Genomic DNA, 25,232 nt, shown 5'->3' on the forward strand with positions numbered 1-25,232 from the left:
TGGAGGATGGCCCAAGTGCTTGGGCCCTGCACCCGCATGGGAGACCAGGAGAAGCACCTGGCTCCTGCCTTCGGATCAGCGCAGGCCGCAGCATGCTGGCCGCGGCGGCCATTGGAGGGTGAACCAACGGCAAAGGAAGACCTTTCTCTCTGTTCCTCTCTCTCACTGTCCACTCTACCTGTCAAAAAAAAAAAAAAAAAAAAAACTAACATCAAATTAATACCTTTTCTTGTTTCCTTTTTATTCTGCCAATAAGTAACCTGATTTAATGCAACTGTTCTTCATTCAAAAGGTCTAACATAGGAAGTTTTGTTTTCTCTGCTCTTTCTCAGTTAGCTGGTTATTATCAAATATCCAAAAACAATTCTCATTACAGCCAAGTATTTTCACGTGAAAGTAGTTTTCACTTAAAATAAAAACATATGAAAGTGTAGATTGAAAAATAATATATCATACACAAACTAGTGTACACAAACTAGACATTAAACTAGAGACATTCAACTAGAAAATTGAAAAAATAGCTACTAGAAAGAAGATTAAAAGGGAAGGGAAAAATCTTAAATTCAGATAACACTTTCTGTTGGATCACTAAGATAACTACCACTAAAGTATTCAGACTTACTAAGAAAAGAAAGCACATGTGAAATGCTGACACTATCTTAACTACATTAAAAACAAGTGTGTTTTAAGGTGGGCAGAGGGAAATAAGCTAAATGAAAATTACACAATAAAACATGGATGCACTAATGTATGAAAAATTACACTCCTGATTTTTTTTGGAGGATAAAAATAAAAATTTTTTTTAGAAAAACAAGGGCACGAGAAAACTTCGGATTAAAACTCCTGCTAATATTCTGTACTCACTGAAAAGTACTACCAGAAACAAAACTAAGTAAAACTGCAAGTATTTTTCATCTAACATGGGCAATAAAGACAATGTTTACATCTGTAATATAAACTAGCAATTTATTTACATTTATAATATATGAAGTGTTTTAGGAAAAGTTTACCCAGTGTTACAAATTAAATAGGAATTGCTTGCTATACTTAGCAATGATAATGGTAATGTGAAATAAAAGTTTAATTCTGTTGAACTAAAGCTCAAACACATTCAAATTAAAAATATGTATGAAAATTTCTAAATTCTTTAAAAGTTTAAAATTTTTCTTCTTTTGAAATGATAGGTATACTTTTTCTATCATTTAAAAAATCTAGTCTCTTTTATCAATTTAATCTATTCAAATAATCACAACAGAATATTTTATATCAGTAAACAAATTCACATTATACAACCCTTAACATTCAAGAATTACAATCCAGAAAGGGCTAGACTCTCTGACACAGAAAGAATTTCTTTCTTTTTCTCACCTCCATTCCTTACATGTAATCTTTATTTCACATCATTCACGCAGAAATATTATCACAATCAGGTAGGTAGATAAGAAAAAAAAATTTTGCTTTCTAGAGTTCATAGAAGGTAAATTTACTCAGTCTTCTTAGTATGTTTCTTTTTAACGTTATCTGAAGCATCAGCTACAGGTTTTGAGGCTGATGACCCAGTGCCATTGGAAGACGGTTTTGTTTCACTTTTCTTTTCAAATGATGAAAATTGCTGCTGCCAGCCAAACAGCATCCGACTCAATGTGTCCTCAAAGGGAGCCAGAGTCACAGTAGAAGTCTCTGTAATCATCATGGTTATCTGGGGAGAGAAAGTTCAGTTTTGAATTTAAGTACAAATGCTTTCTGTTTCTCAATACTGAGAAACATAAATGAAAAGGAAAAAAAAAAAAGACTTCAAAATGCATCCTCAATCTGCTAAAAAGCAAAGGTAGACTCCAGGACAATTTTTGCTAAGAATTTACATCTCATGGCAAAAAAATTTACTTATTAAAAACAACAAAAGAGACCACATTTTTGTATGCCAATTGAGTAGTGTAACCATTTCCACAAAAATACATTTAGTATTCAAAGAAAACAAGGTAAAATATCATCTATAGTCTACAGCAAATGATCAATACATCTATCTTTACTATGCATTGAGATGCCAGAACTATGGTAATAAAATGCTTCACATTATTTAATCCTAAAGTGCTTTATTATTACTTTCATCATAAGGATGTGAAACCAGTGCTCTAAAAGGTTAAATAACTTTCTCAAACACTCAAAACTAGTAAGTATGCAATATCCAAATCTATAGTTTAACTCTTAAATACACTGTCCATCATTATCTAAAAGTCACAAGCTCAATGAAGCAGAGTATTATCCCTAAGAGGTACTGTAGACATCAGTCATCCAACTTTTTCCATCTGTATTTCTTATACATGCAATCCAGCCATCAAGAGAGACAGCAGATAGTGCTACCAGGCCTTTATCTGACAAAACAGTGTTCAGAGATTGTTAGATCTGATCAAGAAATTAGACTAGAATTAGACTAGAATCTGGGTAGGAGAACTCTAAGGTCTAAAACAGTTAAAAAATATTAAGAATTTCTTACTGTTAATTTTTTAAATACATTTATTTGAAAGGTAGAGTTACAGAGAGGGAAGAAGAGACAGAGAGAGATCTTCCAGCCACTGGTTCACGCCCCAAATGGCCACACATCCAGGGCTGTGCCAGGCCAAAGCCAGGATCCAGCAGCTTCTTCCATGTCTCCCATGGGGGTGCAGTGGCCAAGAGACTTGAGCCATATTCCACTGCTTGCCTAGGCGCATAAGCAAGGAGCTGAATCAGAAGCGAAGCAGCCAGGACACAAACCAGCACCCATATGGGATGCCAGCAGTGCAATCCATGGTTTAATCTGCTACGCCACAATGCTGGTCCTATGAATTTCCAAAAGCCAATTCCTCCAGGTCATAAATAAGGACCCAAACAAGTAATATTTAAAAACAATTTTCAAAGAAAGACCTCTACATAATCCACTTGCTTAGGAAAAATGGAATCAAGAATAACACCTTACTAACTCAACACAGCCTAGAAAGCAGGGAATTGGCGAAAGAGTAGACATCACAAGAAAGATAAGTGTATGCATATTATGTGGCAGTTAAAAATAATGAACGAGGGGTGGCGCTGTGGCATAGTGTATAAAGCTGCCACCTGTAGTATTGGCATCCCACATGGGTGCCAATTTGAGTCCCGGCTGCTCCACTTCCAATCCAGCTCTCTGCTATGGCCTAGAAAAGCAGTAGAAGATGGCCCAAATCCTTGGCCCCTGCACCCATGTGGGAGACCCAGAAGAAACTCCTGGATCCTGGCTTCAGATCAGTGCAGCTCCAGTCATAGTGGCTGTCTGGGCAGTGAACCAGCAGATGGAAGACACCTCTCTCTCCCCCCCCCCCCCTCTCTCTCTCTCTCTCTCTCTCTGCTCCTGTCTCTCTGTGGCTCTTTCAAATAAATAAATAAATAAAATTTTTTTGACAGGCAGAGTTAGACAGTGAGAGAGAGAGAGATAGAGAGAAAGGTCTTCCTTCCATTAGTTCACCCTCCAAATGCCGGCACACTGCGCCTGATCCGAAGCCAGGAGCCAGGTGCTTCCTCCTGGTCTCCCATGCAGGTGCAGGGCCCAAGCACTTGAGCCATCCTCCACTGCCTTCCCGAGCCACAGTAGAGAGCTGGACTGGAAGAGAAGCAACTGGGACAGAATCTGGTGCCCGAGCCGGGACCAGAAAAATAATGAACAAGAAATTAACAGGGAAAAATTCTTAGGACATATTGCTAAGTAAAATGAGACCAAAACAAGAGTTAGCTATAGTGCACCCTCATGTTTACATATTAAAAATACATAACCACATAACACTGTCAGTGTACTAAATGCCACTAAAGTATATATTTTTATTTATTTTTAAGCAGCATCATTTTTAAGATTGATTTTATTTATCTGAATGGCAGAAAAAGAGAAAGAGATCTTCTATCTGCCGGTTCACTCCCAAATGACTGTAATGGCCAGGGCTGGGTCAGGCTGCAGCCAGGAGCCCAAGCACTTGGGCCATCTCCCTTTGGTTTCCCAGGCACATCAGTAGGGAGCTGGATCAGAAGCAGAGCAGCTGGGACTCAATTACGTGTTCCATTTTGGGAAGCCAGCATCATAAGCAGCAGCTTAATACACTGCACCACAATGCTGGCCCCAAAGTATGTATTTTTAACAGCTAACTGTGTTACATGAATTTGACCTCAACAAAAAACAAATTTTTTAATGCATATGCACATACATACATGAACCAGCCATAACCAAGGATCTCATATCACACTCTGTCTTTCACCAGTGTCAACATGAAAGAATTACATAAAACTGCTGAAAGGTACTAGAAAACAAGCAATACAGGCAGAACCTGAGGAGGCTATTATCCTTAATAGAAAGGAAGCTGAATAAAGTGAGCTCCACATTTATCCTGGCTTTTTCTTCCAGGGATATGTGCCAAATCACAGCCAGGGAACAGAAAGCAGAAGTTCTAATGGGCTAAAGAGACAAGGTGGTGTCTAAGAAAGCTAAAATGCTTAATACTTGAAGGCACTATAGCCCAAAGAGGAAGAAACCATTTGGAAGTGAGCCCATGTACAATGTGCTCTGGAAGAGTTTGTAATCCTGAAACAGTATACACATAAGGAGGAAGAAAATTCAAAAGGAAAATGGACATCAACAGCTGGGATAGATACTTCAGCAACTGGTTTTCTAGTACTGGGGAAAACAGGCAGAACTGCCCAGGAATACAACACAGGCTTAAACTGAGACCCCAAACCTAAAGTAGAATAGCACTAACAAACTCTAAAACCAACCATCAACAGGATTAAAATAATATGCTGTACATCACACTTGGAGGCCAGAAGAATATTCAATATAGCCCTCCCTTCAAGGACCTTACCAACTGACTATTCAGAGATAGGCAAGTAAAATCAGTAGCTACAAAACAGTAAAGACTAAGTGCAATGATAGAGGTTTGTCCAGAAACATTCAAGAAAGAGATATAAATGTGGAAGACATGATCACATACATAAAAATAAAGACACAAATATGAATATAGAAATTTAGTGAGAATACAGAATGGAAGGAGCTAAATATTATGTTAACCTTCAATTTTATGCCATTACTGGATAAGTTCTAAGAACTTTCCTCTAGTAAGTTGTTCTTTACAATAAATAGTTACAATGAGATATACCAGGTTTATTATCTTGGTCACAGCCTCATCTAACTGGCTGCTAAAAAGAGCTAAAAATTGTTGCGGTAAAAAACAACAGTCTATTGTCAGAAAAATGCCAACATCTTACATCTTATTAAAAAATCCAAAAGAGAAGAGTGTCAGAGTTTAAAGTACTTCCTAAGAACATGAACTCTAACAGTTATTTTTTATTTTAAGGATTTATTTATTGAAAGTCAGAGTTACAGAGAGAAGGAGAGACAGAGAAAGAGAACTTTTTTTTTTTAAACTTTTATTTAATGAATATAAATTCCCAGTGTACAGCTTATGGATTACAATGGCTTCCCCCTCCCATAACTTCCCTCCCACCCGCAACCCTCCCCTCTCCCGCTCCCTCTCCCCTTCCATTTGCATCAAGATTCATTTTCAATTCTCTTTATATACAGAAGATCAATTTAGTATAAAGGTTTCAACAGTTTGCACCCACATAGACACACAAAGTCAAACATACTGTTTGAGTACTAGTTATAGCATCAAATAAAAATGTACAGCACATTAAGGACAGAGATCCCACATGAGGAGCAAGTGCACAGTGGCTCCTGTTGTTGACCCAACAAATTGACACTCTAGTTTATGGTGCCAGTAACCACCCTAGGCTGTCGTCATGAGTTGCCAAGGCTATGGAAGCCTTCCAAGTTTGCCAGGAGCCAGGTGCTTCTCCTGGTCTCCCATGCAGGTGCAGGGCCCAAGCACTTGGGCCATCCTCCACTGCCTTCCTGGGCCATAGCAGAGAGCTGGCCTGGAAGAGGGGCAACCGGGACTAGAACCCGGTGTGCTGGCGCCACAAGGCGGAGGATTAGCCTGTTAAGCCACAGCACTGGCCGAGAAAGAACTTCTAAGATCAATCCCATTCACAAGAGCTACAAAAAAAAATCAAATACCTTGGTATAAAATAAACCAAGGATGTCAAAGATTTCTATGATGAGAATTACAAAACATTAAAGAAAGAAAAAGAAGAAGGTACAAAAAAGTGGAAAAATCTTCCATGCTCATGGATTGGAAGAATCAATATCATCAAAATGAATATTCTTCTGAAAGTAGTTTACAGATTCAATGCAATACCAATCAAAATACCAAAGACATTCTTCTCAGATCTGAAAGAAATGATGCTGAAATTGATATGGACACATAAGAGTCCTCAAATAGCTGAAGCAATCTTATACAACAAAAACAAAACTGGAGGCATCAAAATACCAGATTTTAAGATATCCTACAAGACAGTTATACTCAAAACAGCCTGATTCTGGTACAAAAACAGATGGATAGACCAATTGAACAGAATGGAAATGCCAGAAATCAACCCAAGCATCTACAACCAAATTATATTTGACCAAGGAGCTAAAACCAACCACTGGAGAAAGGACAGTCTCTTCAACAAATGGTGCTGGGAAAATTGGATTTCCACATGCAGAAGCATGAAGCACAACCGCTACCTTACACCTTACACAAAAATCCATTCAAAATGGATTAAAGATCTAAATAAAATAACCTGATACCATCAAATTATTAAAGAGCATTGGGGAAACCCTGCAAAACTTTGTCACAGGCACAGAGTTCTTGGAAAAGATCCCAGAGGCACAGGCTATCAAAGCCAAAATTAATAAATGGGATTACATCAAATTGAGAAGTTTCTGTACTGCAAAAGAAACAGTCAGCAAAGTGAAGAGGTAAACAACAAAATGGGAGAAATTACTTGCAAACTATGCAACTGATAAAGGATTAATAAACAGAATATATAAAGAGATGAAGAAACTCAACAATAAAATAAATAACCTAGTTAAGAAATGGGCAAAAGACTTAAGCAAACATTTTTCAAAAGAGGAAATCCGAATGGCCAACAGACACATGAAAAAATGCTCAGGATCACTAGCCATCAGGGAAATGCAAATCAAAACCACAATGAAGTTTCAACTTACTCCAGTTAGAATGGCTTTCATACAGAAATCAACAATCAACAAATGCTGGAGAGGATGTAGGGAAAAAGGTACCCTAATCCATTGTTGATGGGAATGTAAACTGGTAGACAGTTTGCAGAAACCTCAGAAATCTGAATAAGCCAGTCCCAAAAGGACAAATATAATATGTTCTACCTAATCTGTGAGAACTAATAGAACACCTAAAACTAAATCTGTAGAAGTGAAATTGACACTTTGAGGAGCAATAACTTGAATAGCCCTTGTCTTGATTGTCGAGGAACAGTTTTTTTGGTTTTTTTTTCCTTCTTAATACTATTGGTTGAACTCTTCACTTAACATAGGGTTAATCATATGTGTATAAAGTCAATTGAAAATAGATTCCAGTAAAAAAATAAGAGTGGGAGTAAGAGAGGGAGGAGGAAGTTTGTAACTGTAAAGCTGTATAGCTCTGCATATATTTCTATGGACTTACTTCTAAGGGCACAGTTTAAAAATTTGCCATGGGACCCCAAATCCCATTAAGCTGGGCGGTAAAAATGCCATCTTAATTGTTTTTTTTTTTTTTTATTTGAGAGGTAGAGTTATAGACAGTGAGAGTTAGAGACAGAGAAAGAGGTCTTCCTTCTGTTGGTTCACTCCCCAAATGGCTGCAACAGCCAGAGTTGTGCTGATCTGAAGCCAGGTGCCAGGAGTTTCTTCTAGGTCTCCCATGCAGGTGCACGGGCCCAAGGACTTGCGCCATCTTCTACTGCTTTCCCAGGCCATAACAGGGAGCTGGATCAGAACTGTAGCAGCCAGGATTAGAACCAGCACCCATATGGGATGCTGGTACCACAGGCAGAGGATTAACCTACTGTGCCATGGTGCCGGCCCCCACCTTAATTGTTAAAGTGATCATATTAAGTGTTAAAGTATAATATAGATAGGATTAAGTGTTAAAAATATCATATAAATAAGATCAAGTGTCTGGTAATAATAATAGATAGAATTAAAAAGGAGAGAATGTTTCAACATGGGAAGCAGTCCACACAGCAGACTCAGAATGACAATCACTTTAAACAGCACTCTAACCTTAGAATCAGCACTTAAGGCATTCTGGTCTGGCTGAAAAGCCCATGACAGCATTTCAGGTATGGAAAGTGCTCTACAGAAAGGATCTCCTTGCAACCTCAGTGGAAAGAAGGGGCCATCAAAGAAGGATGTACTTTTGTATGAAGGTAGGAGAGAACTTCCACTTTGTGTATGGCCTTGTCTAAATACTGAAAGAGACTGTGGACTCAAAAGGCTTCCATAGAAGAGACTGAGGTTCAAGACTCTTGCTTCAGCCTGACCTAGCTCTAGCTGTTATGGCACGTGGGGAGTAAACCAGTGGATAGAAGATCCCTTGCCATCTTTTCTGTCTCTTTCAAATAAAAGGAAAATATTAGCAAGAAGTCAGAATCAGGAGATGGAGCTGGGTATTGAATGCACTCTCATATGAAACATGGGCATGTTAACTGTAAGATTCGGCATCTGTCCAGACATTTTCATATATTATCTGTGTGAATGATCTGTTACTGACTTTGTTTTACTTTTTCTGTGAAGTCTTGGTCTTTTATCCTTTAATTTTTAGGAGATTGTTACGAATTAGCAATACCAGACCTCTGTGTTATATGCTGTGCTTTATCACAGTTTGATTGCTGTATTTTGACTTTGTCCATAGTAGTTTTTGCTAAGCAATTTAAAAAAAAATTATGGGGTCAAATTTATTAACCTTTTCTTTACAGAAAAATAAGTAGAATGAAAGACATAATAAAAATGTTAATGATGGGGCCAGCATCATAGCGCACTAGGTTTATCCTCCACCTGTGGCGCCAGCATTCCATATGAGCGCCGGTTCTAGTCCCTGTTGCTCCTCTTCCAGTCCAGCTCTCTGCTGTGGCCTAGGAAAGCAGTGGAGGATGGCCCAAGTGCTTAGGCCCCTGCATCTGCATGGGAGACGGGGAGGAAGCTCTTGGCTCCTGGCTTCAGAATGGTGCAGCTCCGGCTGTTGCAGCCATGTGAGGTGTGAACCAACGGAAGGAAGACCTTTGTCTCTCTCTCTCTCTCTCTCTCTCTCTCTCTCTCACCGAAACTCTGCCTGTCAAATAAATAAATAAAATCTTAAAAAAAAAAAGTTAATGAAATATAAGATACAAAACAATGAAACCAAAAGTTGGATCTTTGGAACAAATCAATGAAACTGATAAACCTCTAGATAGACTTGACTTTAAAAAAGCAAAAGACAAGCTGCCAATATCAGAAATGAAAGGGAAGACATTACTACAAATTCTTAAACATTAAAATGATTTTTTTCAGGGGCCAGCACTGTGGTGTAGCACATAGGGCCATCACCTGTGGTGTTGGCTTCCCATACGAGCACAAGTTTGAGTCCTGGCTGCTCTGCTTCCAATCCAGCTTCCTGCCAGTACTCACAAGAAAGCAGCAGAGGATGGAGCAAGTGCTTGGACCCCTGTACCCATGTGGGAGACTCAGAGGAGGCTCCGGGCTCTTGGCTGCAGCCTGACTCTGCTCCAGCCATTGCAGCCATTTGGGGAATAAACCAGTGGGTGGATGGAAGATAGCCCCCTCTCTCTCCTTCTCTCTAACTCTGCCTTTCAATAAACAAATCTTTTAAAAAATGATTTTAAAAATATTAGGAACAATTTCACAACAAAACCAAAAACTTAAGTGAAATGGCAAATTCCTTGAAAATAAAACTTGTTAAAGTAAATACAATAATACAATAGAAAAAATCCAGGCCGGCGCCGCGGCTCACTAGGCTAATCCTCCGCCTTGCGGCGCCGGCACACCGGGTTCTAGTCCCGGTCGGGGCTCCGGATTCTGTCCCGGTTGCCCCTCTTCCAGGCCAGCTCTCTGCTGTGGCCAGGGAGTGCAGTGGAGGATGGTCCAAGTCCTTGGGCCCTGCACCCCATGGGAGATCAGGAGAAGCACCTGGCTCCTGCCATCGGATCAGCACGGTGCACCGGCCGCAGCGCGCTACCGCGGCGGCCATTGGAGGGTGAACCAACGGCAAAAGGAAGACCTTTCTCTCTGTCTCTCTCTCACTGTCCACTCTGCCTGTCAAAAATAAAAAAAATAATAATAATAATAAATAAAAAAATAGAAAAAATCCAAATTAACATACATATATATGTATATATATATATATACATGATTTTTTTTTGTGTGTATATATATATACATATATATATATGAAGCTGTCATCAAAAACCTTCCATCAGGGGCCGGCGCTGTGGCGCAGTGGGTTAATGTCCTCCTGAAATGCCAGCTATGGGTGTTGGTTCTAATCCCGGCTCCTCCATCTCTCTGCTATGGCTTGGGATAGCAGTAGAAGATGGCCCACATTCTTGGGCCCCTGCACCCACATGGGATACCCAGAAGAAGCTCCTGGCTCCTGGCTTCGGATCAGTGCAGCTCCAGCCGATGCAGCCATCTTGGGAGTGAACCAGCGGATGGAAGACCTCTCTCTCTCTGTCTCTACCTCTCTCTGTAACTCTTTCAAATAAATAAAAAATAAATCTTTTAAAAAATTTAAAAAACCTTCCCTCAAAGAAAACTTTAGGCCCAAATGGCTTCACTGGTGATTTTATCAAACATTATCTAACCTACATAAACTCCTTCAGAGTAGAAAATTAAAAATTTCTCTACTGTTTAGTAAGCCCAGTTTTATGTACTAGATAAAATTACAAATAAAACTATATACCAATATTCATAAACAGAAAAAGAAAAAGAAAATACTTGAAAAACATTAACAAATTGAATCCAGTAATATGCCAAACAAGATACTACATCATAAATAAACAGAATTGGTCAAAGGAATGAAAGGTCGATATAATGTGTTGGGTTTTTTTTTTTTTTTTTTTTTTTTTTTTGACAGGCAGAGTGGATAGTGAGAGAGAGAGAGACAGAGAGAAAGGTCTTCCTTTTTGCCGTTGGTTCACCCTCCAATGGCCGCTGCGGCCAGCGCATCTCGCTGATCCGAAGCCAGGAGCCAGGTGCTTCTCCTGGTCTCCCATGAGGGTGCAGGGCCCAAGCACTTGGGCTTATCCTCCACTGCCTTCCCGGGCCATAGCAGAGAGCTGGCCTGGAAGAGGGGCAACCAGGATAGAATCCGGTGCCCCAACCAGGACTAGAACCCAGTGTACCGGCGCCACAATGCAGAGGATTAGCCTGTTAAGCCACGGCACCGGCCAATATAATGTTTTAAAAATCAGTCAAGGTAAGGGCTGGCACTGTGGCATAGTGGGTAAAAGCCACCACTGCAGTGCTGGCATCCCATATGGTTGCTGGTTTTAGTCCCAGCTGCTACAGTTCTGATCCAGCTCTCTGCTACGGCCTAGGAAAGCAGCAGAAGATGGCCCAGGTCCTTGGGCCCCTGCACCTGCATGGGAGACCAAGAAGAAACTCCTGGCTCTGGATCGACACCACTCCTGCATTGCAGCCACCTGGGGAGTGAACCAACAGATGGAAGACCTCTCTGCCTCTGCCTCTCTGTAACTCTGCTTTTCCAATAAATAAGTAAATATAAAAAAAAAATCAGTCAAGGTAATCCACTATGTTGACATAAGAGAAAAACAATTTTGACCAAATTCCACACCCATTCATGATAATAACTCTTAGCAAACTACAAATAAGGAGGGAATTTCCATAGTCTGATAAAGGGTATCCAGAAGACACTTAAAGTCAACATCATAGTTCAGTGTAAAAGTTGAATGTTTGCCCACTAAGACCAGAAAAAAGACAAAGAGGTCTACTCTAACCATTTCTATTCAACACTGTACTGGGAGTTCTAGACCAATGTGGTAAGGCAGTACAATAAACTGCATCCAGATTAAGAAGGAAAAGTAAAACTGTCTTTATCGTAGACAAGATCATATATGTAAACAACACTAAGGAAATCTATGCAAAAGCTATCAGAACCAACATGTGAATTTAGCAAGGTCACAGGATACAAGAACAATGTATATGAATTAACTGTATGTCTACATATAAGCAATATAAAATTCAAAATTTAAATGCAAAAAATTATGTATAAAGGAACCCAAAAATATGAACTGCATCAGGAAAAATTTAAATTTTAAAAGATGCATGTAAGACAATGAACACCATAAAACATTACCCCAAGAAATTAAAGGAGACCTGAATAAATGAAGAGAAACACTACACGATTATCCAAAACATATAATACAAACTTTCTGACTATATGAATAGGAAAACAGCAAAATAAAGAGAAATAATTACCACAAAATTTTTCTCTGTGTATTCTTGACATTTGTTTTTATATCTAAGAAATGAGACACTATAGTAGCTGCTCAGTAACACGTAATGATGAGCTATTTTAGAATCAACATAAATCCAAATGGAATTTGGGCAAACATAGGAGTTATACATGGATATTCTTGGGCCAGCATTGTGGCATAGCAGATAAAGCCGCCACATGCAATGCCAGCATCCCATACAGGTGCTGTTTCAAGTCCTGGCTAATCCTCTTCCAATCTAATTCCCTGTTAATGACCTGGGAAAAACAGTGGAAGGTGGCCAGAGTCCTTGGGCCCCTGCCATACATGTGGGAGAACTGGATAAAGCACCTGGCCCTGGCCGTTGCAGCCATCTGAGGAGTGAACCCAGAAAGAGAGAACTTCCATCCTCTGGTTCACTCCTTAAAATGCCTGCAACACCCAAGGCTGGGCCAGGCCAAAGCCAGGAGCCTGAAACTCAATCCAGGTCTTCCATGTGGGGCAGAGACCCAAATACGTGGGTCATCAACTACTGCCTCCCAGGATGTAGCCGGAATCAGAAGCAGAGCCAGAACTACACGATATGCAGGCATCCCAAGGGGCATCATATCTTAACTGCTATATCAAACACCCATCCCAAAGTAGTAGAAATATTTCTAATCAGTAAAATATTGTGCACTGTTATGAGAAAAGTCTAACATTCTACATTTTTTTCTACTAAAATATCTTTTTTTAAAAAAGATTTATTTATTTATTTGAAAGAGTTACAGAGAGAGAGGAGAGGCAGGGAGAGAGAGAGAGAGAGAGAGAGAGAATGTCTTCCATCCACTGGTTCACTCCCCAATTGGCCACAACAGCTGAAGCTGTGCCAACCCGAAGCCAGTAACCAGGAGCTTCTTCTGGGACTCCCACGTGGGTGCAGGGGCCCAGGGACTTGGGCCATCTTCCTCTGCTTTCCCAGGCCACAGCAGTGAGCTCGATCAAACTGGCACCCATATGGGATGCCAGCACCACAGGCAGCGGCTTTACCTCTACACCACAATGTTGGCTCCTAAAATATCTTTTAATTATCACACTGTAGTACCAGGTTTCAGTGTAGATGTCAAAATAAAGAACTGCATGTCTAGAAACCACTATAAGAAAAACTTTCACTTTTATCCAACAAAGTAGGCCTCGAACAAAAAACAAAACAAACAAACAAAAAAACAATCCTATGGGGTCTGCAGTGTGGTACAGTGGGTTGTAGTATAGTGGATTAGGCAACCACTTGCAATTACAGCATCCCATAGGCCCCAATTGAGTCCTGGCTGTTCCACTTCCCATCCAGCTCCATGTTAATGCGTGTGGGAAAGCAGCAGAAGATGGCCCACGTACTTGGACCCCTGAATCCTAGTAGAAGACTCAAATCAACCTCCTGGCTTCTGGCTTCAGCCTATCCCAGCCCCGGCTGTTGTGGTCATTTGGGTATCAGTAGATGGAGGGGCTAGCACTGTGGCGTGGCAGGTTAAACTCCCACCTGCAACACTGGCATCCCATTTGAGTACCTATTCAAATCCTGGCTGCTCCACTTCTGATCCAGCTTCCTGATAATGCACCTGAGAAAGCAGCTGAAGATGTCCCAAGTTCCTGGGCCCCTGCACCCTCATGGGAAGACCTGAAAGAAGCTCCTGGCTCCTGGCTTTGGTCTGGCCTAGCCCTGATGGTTGCAGCCATTTGGGGAGTGAACCAGCAGATGGAAGATTCATTCCCTCCCTCTCTTCCTCCCTCCCTCCTTCTCTCTTCTTCTTCTACTACTACTTCTTCTTCTCCCTTTCCTTCTCTGTAACTCTTTCAAATAAATAAAGAAAAATCTTTAAAACAAACAAACAAAAAATCAGTAGATGGAGATATCTATGTGTGTATGTGTGTGTCTCCCTCTTTCTCTGTAACTCTTTCAAATAAATAAATTTTAAAACAACTAATCCTATGATTAAAAAAGTTTGACACCAGTGCTACCTCTTCCTTCTAAACTCATAAAACATATTCATTTTCTTTAAAGGTTAATATACAAACTCAAAAATTATATGGCTCCCAATACCCCTTAATGATAAACACGCAACAAACTAAGAGTGGAAGGAAATTAACTTCCTTAACCCGATATAGGGCATCTATGATAATACTCATAGCCAACATCCTACTTAATCATAAAAGGGTGAATGCTTTCTCCCTAATATCAGAAACAAGACAAGGATGTTCACTCTCTCCATTTCTAAGCAACACTGTATTAGAGGTTCTTTTGTTTTTTTCCACAGGCAGAGTTAGAGAGACAGAGAAAGAGTTATAGACAGTGAGAGACAGAGAGAGAGTTATAGACAGTGAGAGAGAGACAGAGAGAAAGGTCTTCCTTTTTACGTTGGTTCACCCCCCAAATGGCCACTATGGCCAGAGCACTGCACCGATCCAAAGCCAGGAGCCAGGTGCTTCCACCTGGTCTCCCATGCGGGTGCAGGGCCCAAGCACTTCAGCCATCCTCCACTGTCTTCCCGGGCCACAGCAGAGAGCTGGACTGGAAGAGAAGCAACCGTGACTGAACCAGCACCCCAACCAGGACTAGAACCTGGGGTGCCAGTGCCGCAGGTGGAGGATTAGCCTAGTAAGCTGCGGCGCCAGCCATGTATTAGAGGTTCTAACCATGGCAACTGAGTAAAAAATTGAAATGAAAGATAGGAAAGGAAGTAAAACTATCTCAACTTGCATGACATGATCTTTAATACAGAAAATCCTAAATAATTTACACGTAGACACATACACAACTACTGGAGCGAATAACAAGTTTAGCAAGGCCATAGGATTCTAGATAAAATACAAAGCAACCAACTACATTTCTATATACTTCTAATGAATAACAACCAGGCATTAGTTTTGGGCCCAGCGGCTCCACTTCCAATCCAGCTCTATGCTATAGCCTGGGAAAGCAGTAGAAGATGGCCCAAGTCCTTGGGCCCCTGCTCCCCCGTGGGAGACCTGGAACCAGCTCCAGGATCCTAGCTTCGGATTGGCCCAGATCCAGCCATTGCAGTCAGTTGGGGAGTGAATCAGCAGATGGAAGACCTCTCTCTCTCTGCCTCTGTAACTTCATCTTTCAAATAAATAAATAAATCTTAAAAACCAGAACATGAAATGTACATTCCAACTGAGTCTAAAAAAAAGAAAAAGAAAAAAGAAAAAAACAGAGATAAATTTCCATGATCTTGGATTGGGCAATGGTTTCTTAGGACACAAAAAGCACACTTAACAAAGTCAAAAATAGGTATATTGGACTTTATCAAAATTTTAAAAGTTTGTTTATCTGAGGACATTACCAAGTAAAAAGAAAATTCACAGCATGGGAAAAAAATCTGCAAATCATAAATCTGATAAGGGCCTAGTACCCAGAACATATGAATCCTACAATTCAAAATTAAAGACAAATAACAGAATTAAAAATAGACCAACAATCTGAACATTTTTCCAGAGAAGATATGCAAATAGCCAACAAGCACATGAAAAGATGCTAAGCACCATCACTTATGAGAAAAATGTAAATAAAACCACAATAAGGTGCCACTGCATAACCACTAGGATGGCTATAAAAAAAGACAGTACTATGCACTGGTAAGGAAGTGGTAAAATTAGAACTTTCAAACATGATTCATTACTTTACATTTAAAAAATGTCAGTCTCTCAAAGGTTAAACACAGAATAACCATGAGATCTAAAAATTCTAATCCTAAATGAAGCACGTTTACACAAAAACATGTACATAAATGCTCATAGCTCATTATTCCTATCAGCCCAAAAGTAAAACAACTAAAATATCACCATCAGATGAATGAATAAATAAAACAATGGAGACAATGGGCAAATTAGGTAAAAGATTTCTTTCTGGGGTGGTAAAAGTGTTCTAACAATGATTATGGTGGTAACTGCACAACTCTGAATATAGTGTAAATCAACTGCATACTTCAAGTGGGTGATTTATACAGTATGAAAAATAAGCCGTTAAAATATACATAATTCAAAACTGGAAGGCTGGAATAAGAGGGCACATGTACTGGAGAAAAGAAAGTGTCTTCAATAAATAGTGCTGGGGAAACAGGATACCCATATGCAGGAGCATTACACTTCACGCCCTACCTCCCACCTTATACAAAAATCAACTCAAATGCACAGAAGATCTAAATGTAAGATATGGAACTACTATAATAAACAGGGGAAACATTTCAAGACATTGGTATAGGGACTGGCACTGTGGCATAGCGGGTAAAGCTGCTGTCTGCAGTGCTGGCATCCCATATGGGTGCCGATTCGAGACCTGACTGCTCCACTTCCACTCCAGCTCTCTGCTATGGCCTGGGAAAACAATAGAAGATGGCCCAGATCCTTGGGCCTCTGTACCCGCGTGGGGAACCCAGAAGAACCTCCTGGCTTCTGGCTTCGGTTCAGTCCAGCTGTGGCAGGTGCAGTCATTTGGGAGGTGAACCAGCAGATGAAAGACCAACCTCTCTCTCTCTCTGCCTCTGCCTCTGTAACTCTGCCTTTCAAATAATAAATAAATCTTTAAAAAAAAGACATTGGTATAGGCAACAATGTTTTAGATTAAGACCCCAAAAAGTACATGCAACAAATGCAAAAACAGACCAGTGGGGTTATATACAAAAAGAAGCTTCTGCATAGCAAAGGAAACAATCCAGAGTGAAGAGACAGCTGACAGAATGGGAGAAAATATTTGCTAATTGTGCATCTAACAAAGGATTAATACCCAGAATATATAAGGAACTCAAAAACATACAACAAAGAAAAAAACAAATAATCCAGTTAAGAAACGGGCAACAGACCTAAATAGGTGTTTTCAAAAGAAGAAATAAAAATAGCCAGCAAACACATAAAAAAATGCTCAATACCACTAATCATCAGGGAAATGTAAACCAAAACTACAATGAGGTATCATCTCATTCTAGTTAGAATGGTTATTACAAAAAAATTAAAACATAAAAACTAACAAATGCAAGGATGTGGAGAAAAGGAAACCCTAATACGCTGCTGGTGGGAATGCAATTTAGTATTGTCATATGGAAAATAGTATAAAGGTTCCTCAAAAAAACCAAAAACAGATTCATCAAATAACCCACTTCCGAGAATATACCCAAATGAAAGAAAATCAGTAGAAGAAAGAGATAGTTGCACTCTGATGTTTATTAGTGCAATACTCAGAATAGGCAAGATATGTAATCAACCTAGATGTCCATCAACTGATAAATGAAGAAAATGGAGTATTATTTAGACATAAAAAAGGATGAAATCTTGACATTTGCAGCAAAATGTCTGGAATTCAAGACCACTGTGGTATGTAAAATTAGCTACACACAGAGAGACAAAACACCGTATGTTCCTTTCTTATTTGTTGAAGTTTAAAAAAAAAAATAGTCGATTTGAACTTAGAATAGTGATTACTAGAGATTAGGAAGGATGGGAAGAGTAGGCCTAGAAGGATGCTGCACATAGTAAACCAAAACAGTGAGACAGAAATAACAAGTCCCAGTGTTCCACAGCAGAGTGGGATGATCATAGTTCACAATAATGCATTATCTATTGTATGAAGAACTGGAAATGAAGAACTAGTAGGCTCCTAACAGAAAGAAAAAAAAAATAAATGGAAAAGCTAGTTGCCTGATTTGATTGGTTTATGATATATAAATAAGTGTTGAAATATTTCAGTGCACCCCATAAAAAAATGTGCAAGTATTGCATGTTAATCAAAACATTTTAGAACTAAAAGAATTTAATTTTTTAAAAAAGTTATAGATATACTAAGTAAACTCCTTAACATCAATAAAAAAAAATTCCTCTTATTTGCACAATGAGCAGGATTCTATCAAAAGGGAATCGTGCTGGAGCCGGCACTGTGGCACAGCAGGTTAAAGCCCTGGCATGAAGCGCTGGCATCCCATGTGAGTGCCAGTTTCAGTCCCGGCTGTTCCACTTCTGATCCAGCTCTCTGCTGTGGCCTGGGAGGGCAGTGGAGGATGGCCCAAGTCCTTGTGCCCCTGCACCCACGTGGGAGAACCGGAAGAAGCTCCTGGCTCCTGGCTTCAGATTGACGCAGCTCCAGCCATTGAGCCACTGGGGAGTGAACCAGCAGATAGAAGACCTATCTGACTCTACCTCTCTAACTCTCTCTTTCAAATAAATAAAATAAATCTTAAAAAAAAAAAAAAGGAAATGGTGCCACAGAATTTGTAATACTGAATTATAGGTACTTTAAACTCTTACCTTTGTGGTCACAAGAAAAATGGTATAAAGGAACATAAGATTATGCTTTGATATTGCCAGATGCTTGGTGTGCTGGAATGTGAAGATGACTGACCCCAGGAGTGTTACCTTAGAAGCGCTGAAAATTAACCATATTTTAAGTCAGTGAGTAATAAACAAGATTCATTTCTTTATCAAAGTGTGTTCTTAAAAATACTCTCTTAATGGGCTATTTTTATATGTAAAACAAAAATGAACTTCATAAACACCCTCAGAAAGTTTTGGAAGAGCTAAGATATACAAAATTAAATACCTTTCTTCAAAGCATGAAATACAGAACAGTTTAAAATTTTGACAAAGAGAGTATCTTCCTACATGCAAATTCTGAAACACAATTGGCCAAACAGTACTTTTCATTAAGAATTTGAAAGTCTTATGTTCCAAAGCATGATTTGGAATTAATCTTGAAAAATTTAACAGTGCTAAATAAGTTCCCAGGGAGGTGTCATTAGGAAAAGAAAGCCCTGATTTGTAACACTTGCCTGCTTCTAGGGTGTAAATAAACTCATTACCAACTATTTCAGCCTGTTGTACAGAATGGAGAAAAAATACACACAATTGGTTCTCATAACACAGTATGAGCCAGCTCTAGCAAATTAGTTAGCTAACTCCAACATAGCAAAGTAATTTTTCTATATCTTAATATATTAATGACAAAATTATGAAGTCTATAATAAAATGCTATTACTAAATAAGAAGCATACTTTCTTATTATGTACTTGTCATACATTTAAACTACAAGATTACTTCAAAGAAGTTCATGGAAAGTGAAATTAAAAGATAAGCTTATTTTGGTGCAAAAAATTCTGAAGTCCATGAATATTCTGAAAAAACTATGCATGGATTTCAAAATAGTTTTTGCACCAAGATACACTTACCTTTAATTCCATTTCTTCACAAACTTTTTGAAGTACCCTCATATATTTCAGTAAAAGACCAGTGTCTAGCTCTCTATGCCTACAAGTAGAAAAAGATAAACACTTAGGATGCCACATTGCAGTATATAACAAATGTAAAGGCCCCTATAAGCCATTTATCAAACCTAAGTTATTTAATTATTAAAAGCTAATGACTGAATTCAAAACAGGGTTAGATTTGGGAAATAGGTTTGGACTTAACAATATGATTGGGTAACATTCATATTTGAGAACAGCAATCTCTAACAGTTTTTGATTATATATTCATAATATTTTTAAAGGTATTTTAAGGGGGCTGATGCTGTGGCATGGTATGAGGGAAGATAACGGGTAAGATTCCCTGGGGGACAACCTAAGACAGGCACAGCCGCGTACGGAGACCACATGGAAACCAGATCAACAATGGTATGGTCAAGAATCATGCCTCCATTGCTCAAAAATAAACAAAAAGGGGGAAATGTGGTGGAATGAGAAGGCCATGCCAAGATGGCCGCTGGCAACAGAAACTGCCTGGCACAGGCTGTGATTGGATGGTTTTGGAAACCACATGACAATGGAGCCTGCCTGGCAACAGGCTGTGATTGGATGGCTTCAGAAACTGCCTGGCAACAGGGTGTGATTGGTTAGGGCATAGACCACCCCTTGACCGGATTGGCTGCCTTGGCTATATAAGCTGCTGTAGCAACTGAAATAAATGAGTCTGCAGGCTGCTTGCCTCAGGCCTGCTTTCACCCGACTCCCGGGGTCTGTGTGGTGACTCCATGCCTCTTGCCCCCACCACGCTCTTCCTCTCAGAAATGAATCCACAGCAACAATGGTAGGTTAAGCCTCCGCCTGCAGCATTGGCATCCCATATGGGTGCCAGTTCAAGTCCCAGCTCTCCTCTGCAGATCCAGCTCTCTGCCTATGGCCGAGGTTAGCAGTGGAAGATGGCCCAAGTGCTTGAGCCCCTGTACCTGCATGGGAGACCTGGAAGAAGCTCGTGGCTCCTGGCTTTGGATCAGCCCAGCTCCAGCAGTTGTGACCATTTGGGGAATAAACCAGTAGATGGAAGACCTTTCTGTCTGTCTCTCCCTCTGTCTGTCTGTAACTCTCTCTCTCAAACAAATCTTTTTTTTAAAAAAATATTTTAAGAGTTCCTAATAAGTATTTATCAACTAATGCATAAATTATATACAGGTGTAACTGTAGTGACCTGGAACTGACAGCAAGGTTTTCCAGGCGGCGATGAAGCCCTCCCCAACAAGTTAGCCTGCCCATGGTCTAATGAACATCAGTCTTAGGGAAATAAACTCAGAGCAGGAGTGTCTCTGGCCTCCACTTTCTCATATTAGAGACTTCACTTGAAGTGGTGGCCTCTCGGGTCTCCCTAGGGTCTACAAGATGGGATACAGACCTTGTACCACTGTGAGGGAAACTGAGGCATGGGGCCCTTTGTTTTTGGTAAAATTAGACATTTTTTAAATTGTCTGGTCAACAATAAACAATCTGAAAGAAAATTAAGAAAATATGGCCAGAGCCGTGGCTTAACAGGCTAATCCTCCGCCTTGCGGTGCCAGCACACCGGGTTCTAGTCCTGGTTGGGGCACCGAATTACATCCTGGTTGCCCCTCTTCCAGACCAGCTCTCTATGGCTCTGCTATGGCCAGGGAGTGCAGTGGAGGATGGCCCAAGTGCTTGGGCCCTGCACCCCACGGGAGACCAGGAGAAGCACCTGGCTCCTGGCTTCGAATCAGCGAGATGTGCTGGCCGCAGCAGCCATTGGAGGGTGAACCAACGGCAAAAAGGAAGACCTTTCTCTCTGTCTCTCTCTCTCACTATCCACTCTGCCTGTCAAAAAAAAAAAAGAAAAAAAAAAAAGAAAATAGTTTTACTTACAGTAACATCTAAAAAAATTAAAATACCTAGGGATGAACTTAACCAAGGAAGTAGACTTGTACACTGAAAACTATAAAATACTGTTAAAAGAAATTAAAGACCTAAATAAATGGAAAGACATCCCATCTTCATATATTGGAAGACTTAATATTGTTAAGATGACAATATTACCCAAAGCAATCTACAGACTTAACACAACCTTTATCAAAATTCCAACGTTTGCAGAAATTAAAATACCAATTAAATTCACATGGAATTGTAGGGGGCCCTGAATAACAAAAACAAGCTTGAAAATAAAAGGTGGGCAGCACTGTGGCGCAGTAGGTTAATCCTTCACCTGCATTGCCAGCATCCTATATGGGCATCGGTTCTAGTCCTGGCTGCTCCTCTTCAGATTCAGCTCTCTGCTATGGCCTGGGAAAGCAGTAGAAGATGGCCCAGGCGCTTGGGCCCCTGCACCCACATGGGAAACCTAAAAGAAGCTCCTGGCTCCTGGCTTCATATTGGCGCAACTCCAGTTGTTGCAGCCATCTGGGGAGCGGACCAGTAGATGGAAGACTCTCTCTCTCTCTCTGCCTCTGCAACTCTGCCTTTCAAATAAATAAATAAGGCTTTAAAGGAAAAAAAAAAAAAAAAAGCCTTATTTCTAGGAAGCCAAGTTGCCACTCTAACTTTAAGCTCTGGGACCCAAATTGTCAATGCATCCTGCTCCCTGGTGTCTGAGCCTTGGGAATATCCATTCGTTTCTGGAGCTGTGCTAGTGCTATGCTCTGACACCATGAATTAAATATGAAGGTTGAGAAGCTGCATGAATGACAAAGTACACTGAAGTTTAGAATATCCTGGAAAGCACACCTTAAAGCCTGAATGAGGTAGTTCAGAACTAGAACAAAGGAGGCTTTCTTTGATTGGTGATGCTATAATTATTAGCAATATTCAGGGGATATGTTCCTTATTTTGAGTATATGCCTTGAAATTTTTTCCACACAAAATTTCTTGAAGCTTTCATAATAAAAAAAAATTGTGCTTTTCCTCTGTTCAAAATCTTGCAGTGGGATGGGCATTTGGTGCAACAGTTAAGCTGCCTGTTGGAACACCAACTTACTAGGTCATCTTCAGCCATTCTTCCTCACTTTCTGGTTTCCAATATCCTTTTATTAACTGCTCAAAATTTGTGACAATGGTACCACCTGCACCTAAAAAAAAAAAAAAAAAAAAAAAAAAAAAAAAGAAACAAAAATGTTTATGCAAATTTTCTTGAGAATTCCCAAAATATAATTCTTGTGCAGGAGAAAAAAGCTTCCTTGTATATTTAGGATGTTAAGACAATTTTAATTTTCCCATTCACCAGCTTGGCAACTGTCTCTTATACCATACTTATGGTTGAAATTGGGGCTTCAAGGATAGAGATAAAGCTAGAGGTTTGTTTCCGAACTGAAAAACATACTCCTCTGCTTTAGCATTTCCCTTCCTGATATGATTAGTTTAATATAACCACATAGTATACGAAATTAAAGAAATTTGTTCAATTCTTCATATAAAACAACAAAGGGCAAGTGACACAACATGAACACAAACCCATAACCAAGCATATATACTATACCCAAAAATATAGAATGGGAAAAAAATACAGAAAAGACAGAATAATGTTTTTTATTTACATGGACCACACAGTTTCTTATGTAAGCTCATTTTATTTATGGTGACACTATACCAAAATTAACTATGAATCTTTCTTGCTCTGGAGCTCTTCATCAATCTAACTATAAAAATTGTGTATCATATGATATGATTATTCATATCACGTTATATGATTATTCAAAATAATTAATGATGACACACTTTAGAGAGGGTATTAGTTTTGAATTAACTTTTCTAGCCAACAGAAACAATGTTTCTAACTTAGAAAAAGATTCTGTTATTAAAGCATGTGACCCCCCATTAACTTAACCAGAGAACTGTTCAAATAGTTGTGGTATAATAATAAGAAAATACTTATGAATTCATATTGTTAATCTTACCTCTGGCCCATCCAATAACTATCATGACTAGCCAGCCATTTTTGTAATAGCTATTAGCATGTGTGATTCCACCTACTATTTTCCAAGTTCTGGTCACTTCCTTCATTCCCGCAGCCAGGAGTTGAACAGGTAGGAATGAATAGCCCTGAGAAACTAGGTCGTATGGGCAAAAAAATATAATATACCTGAAATTAAAATTTAAACATTTTAATATATAAATGAAATTTTAAAAATATCTTGTCTATCTGCAATAACAATTTGGCAAAATACAACAAATGGAATTATCCATATAAACTTGGAATTTGAATTAAAGAAAAATACAAATTAGATAGGAAAGCAATTTTAAGCACATGGAACACATGAACTATCTTAAAATTTTAGACTTCAGAATACTCTAAAGATGTAACAAGTATCTACATTTGTGCCTATGCTATTCTCAAAGTAAAGTGCTGAACCACTAACAAAATAATTTACTGAGTACCTAATTTATGCCTGTACTGTGTTTGAAGTTAAGTGCTGAACCCAACATAACAAGAATAAAGCAAATTATCACTTCCAGAAGCAAAGACTATCTAACTATACAGTGCCTTTGGCCTCTAGGAAAAGTAATTAAGGGCTTTTGGTAACTGAAGAAGAGCTGCATTTCAATATCCACTAATATCTTCACCTATACTTCTTCATGCAGGATATCAACTGCAACCTATACACCAGGAATCAGATTTGTCTTAAAGAAAAACATATTTTCACATACCTGAAAGAGTACAAGGTTTGTTCTTCAATTGTTGAGTAAGTTTAGTTTTAACCAACTATATTATTGGGGACAATACTGTGATATAGCGGGTAAAGCTGCTGCCTTCAGTGCTGGCATCCCGTAGGAGTGTTCGTTTGAGTCCCAGCTGTTACATTTCCTATACAGCTCTCTGCTATGGCCTAGAAAAGCAGGGGAAAATGGCCCAAGTCCTTGGGCCCCTGCACCCACGTGGGAGATCCAGAAGAAGCTCCTGGCTCCTATCTTCGGATTGGCATAGCTCTGGCCATTGTGGCCATCTGGGGAGTGAACCAGCAGATGGAAGATTCTCTCTCTCTCTCTTTCTCTCTCTGCCTCTCTGTATTTCTGCCTTTCATATACATAAATAAATCTTTAAAAAGAGAAAAAGAGAGAGATGTTATGGAATACACAGCATGAAAGAAGTATCATATCTCTTTTAAAAGTAGCTGTGAATTTTATTGTAATTCATGATTCATAAAGTCAGAATTTTCCAAAGTATTCATGGAATATGAAATGTTTGCCAAAATACTGCTTCACACCTAATAAAAAGATATAATAGGTTTTTAGCCAAAAGCATCCTTTCTTCTTCATCTCCATTTACCAATTCTCTCCTATTTTTCAAGGAGAGACTCAAATACTATCCACTGACTTTAGGAGTTTTGTTTAATTTAGTCTGAGCTTAGACTAATGGGGGCTCTGTAAAACTAAAAAAAAATTGGTTCCTATGTCTCAAAATAGCTCTTTATAAATTTCCTTTTTTTTTTTTTTTTTTTTTTCATTTAACAGGTAGAGTTATAGACAGTGAGAGAGAGAGAGAGAGAAAGGTCTTCTTCCATTGGTTCACCCCCCAAATGGCCACTACAGCCGGCGCTGCACCAATCCAAAGCCAGGAGCCAGGTGCTTCCTCCTGCTCTCCCATGCGGGTGCAGGGGC

The 25,232-nt window shown here is 39.5% G+C and overlaps 1 protein-coding gene across 1 annotated transcript in view; it reads right to left on the reverse strand.

Annotated features, from left to right (window-relative positions):
* Window positions 1-945: 945 nt before the first annotated feature.
* TMEM38B (transmembrane protein 38B) overlaps window positions 946-25,232 on the reverse strand; it is a 47,468-nt gene continuing 23,181 nt past the window's right edge. The window contains exons 3-6 of the mRNA XM_062207810.1: window positions 23,531-23,715; window positions 22,615-22,705; window positions 18,676-18,793; window positions 946-1,699 (exon numbers count right to left, since the gene is read on the reverse strand). Of these exons, the coding sequence (XP_062063794.1) occupies window positions 1,484-1,699; window positions 18,676-18,793; window positions 22,615-22,705; window positions 23,531-23,715 (610 nt within the window). The 3' untranslated portion in view covers window positions 946-1,483. The remainder of the gene's footprint in view (window positions 1,700-18,675; window positions 18,794-22,614; window positions 22,706-23,530; window positions 23,716-25,232) is intronic.

Source organism: Lepus europaeus, chromosome 12, assembly GCF_033115175.1.
Source record: "Lepus europaeus isolate LE1 chromosome 12, mLepTim1.pri, whole genome shotgun sequence".
NCBI classification, from domain to species: domain Eukaryota; kingdom Metazoa; phylum Chordata; class Mammalia; order Lagomorpha; family Leporidae; genus Lepus; species Lepus europaeus.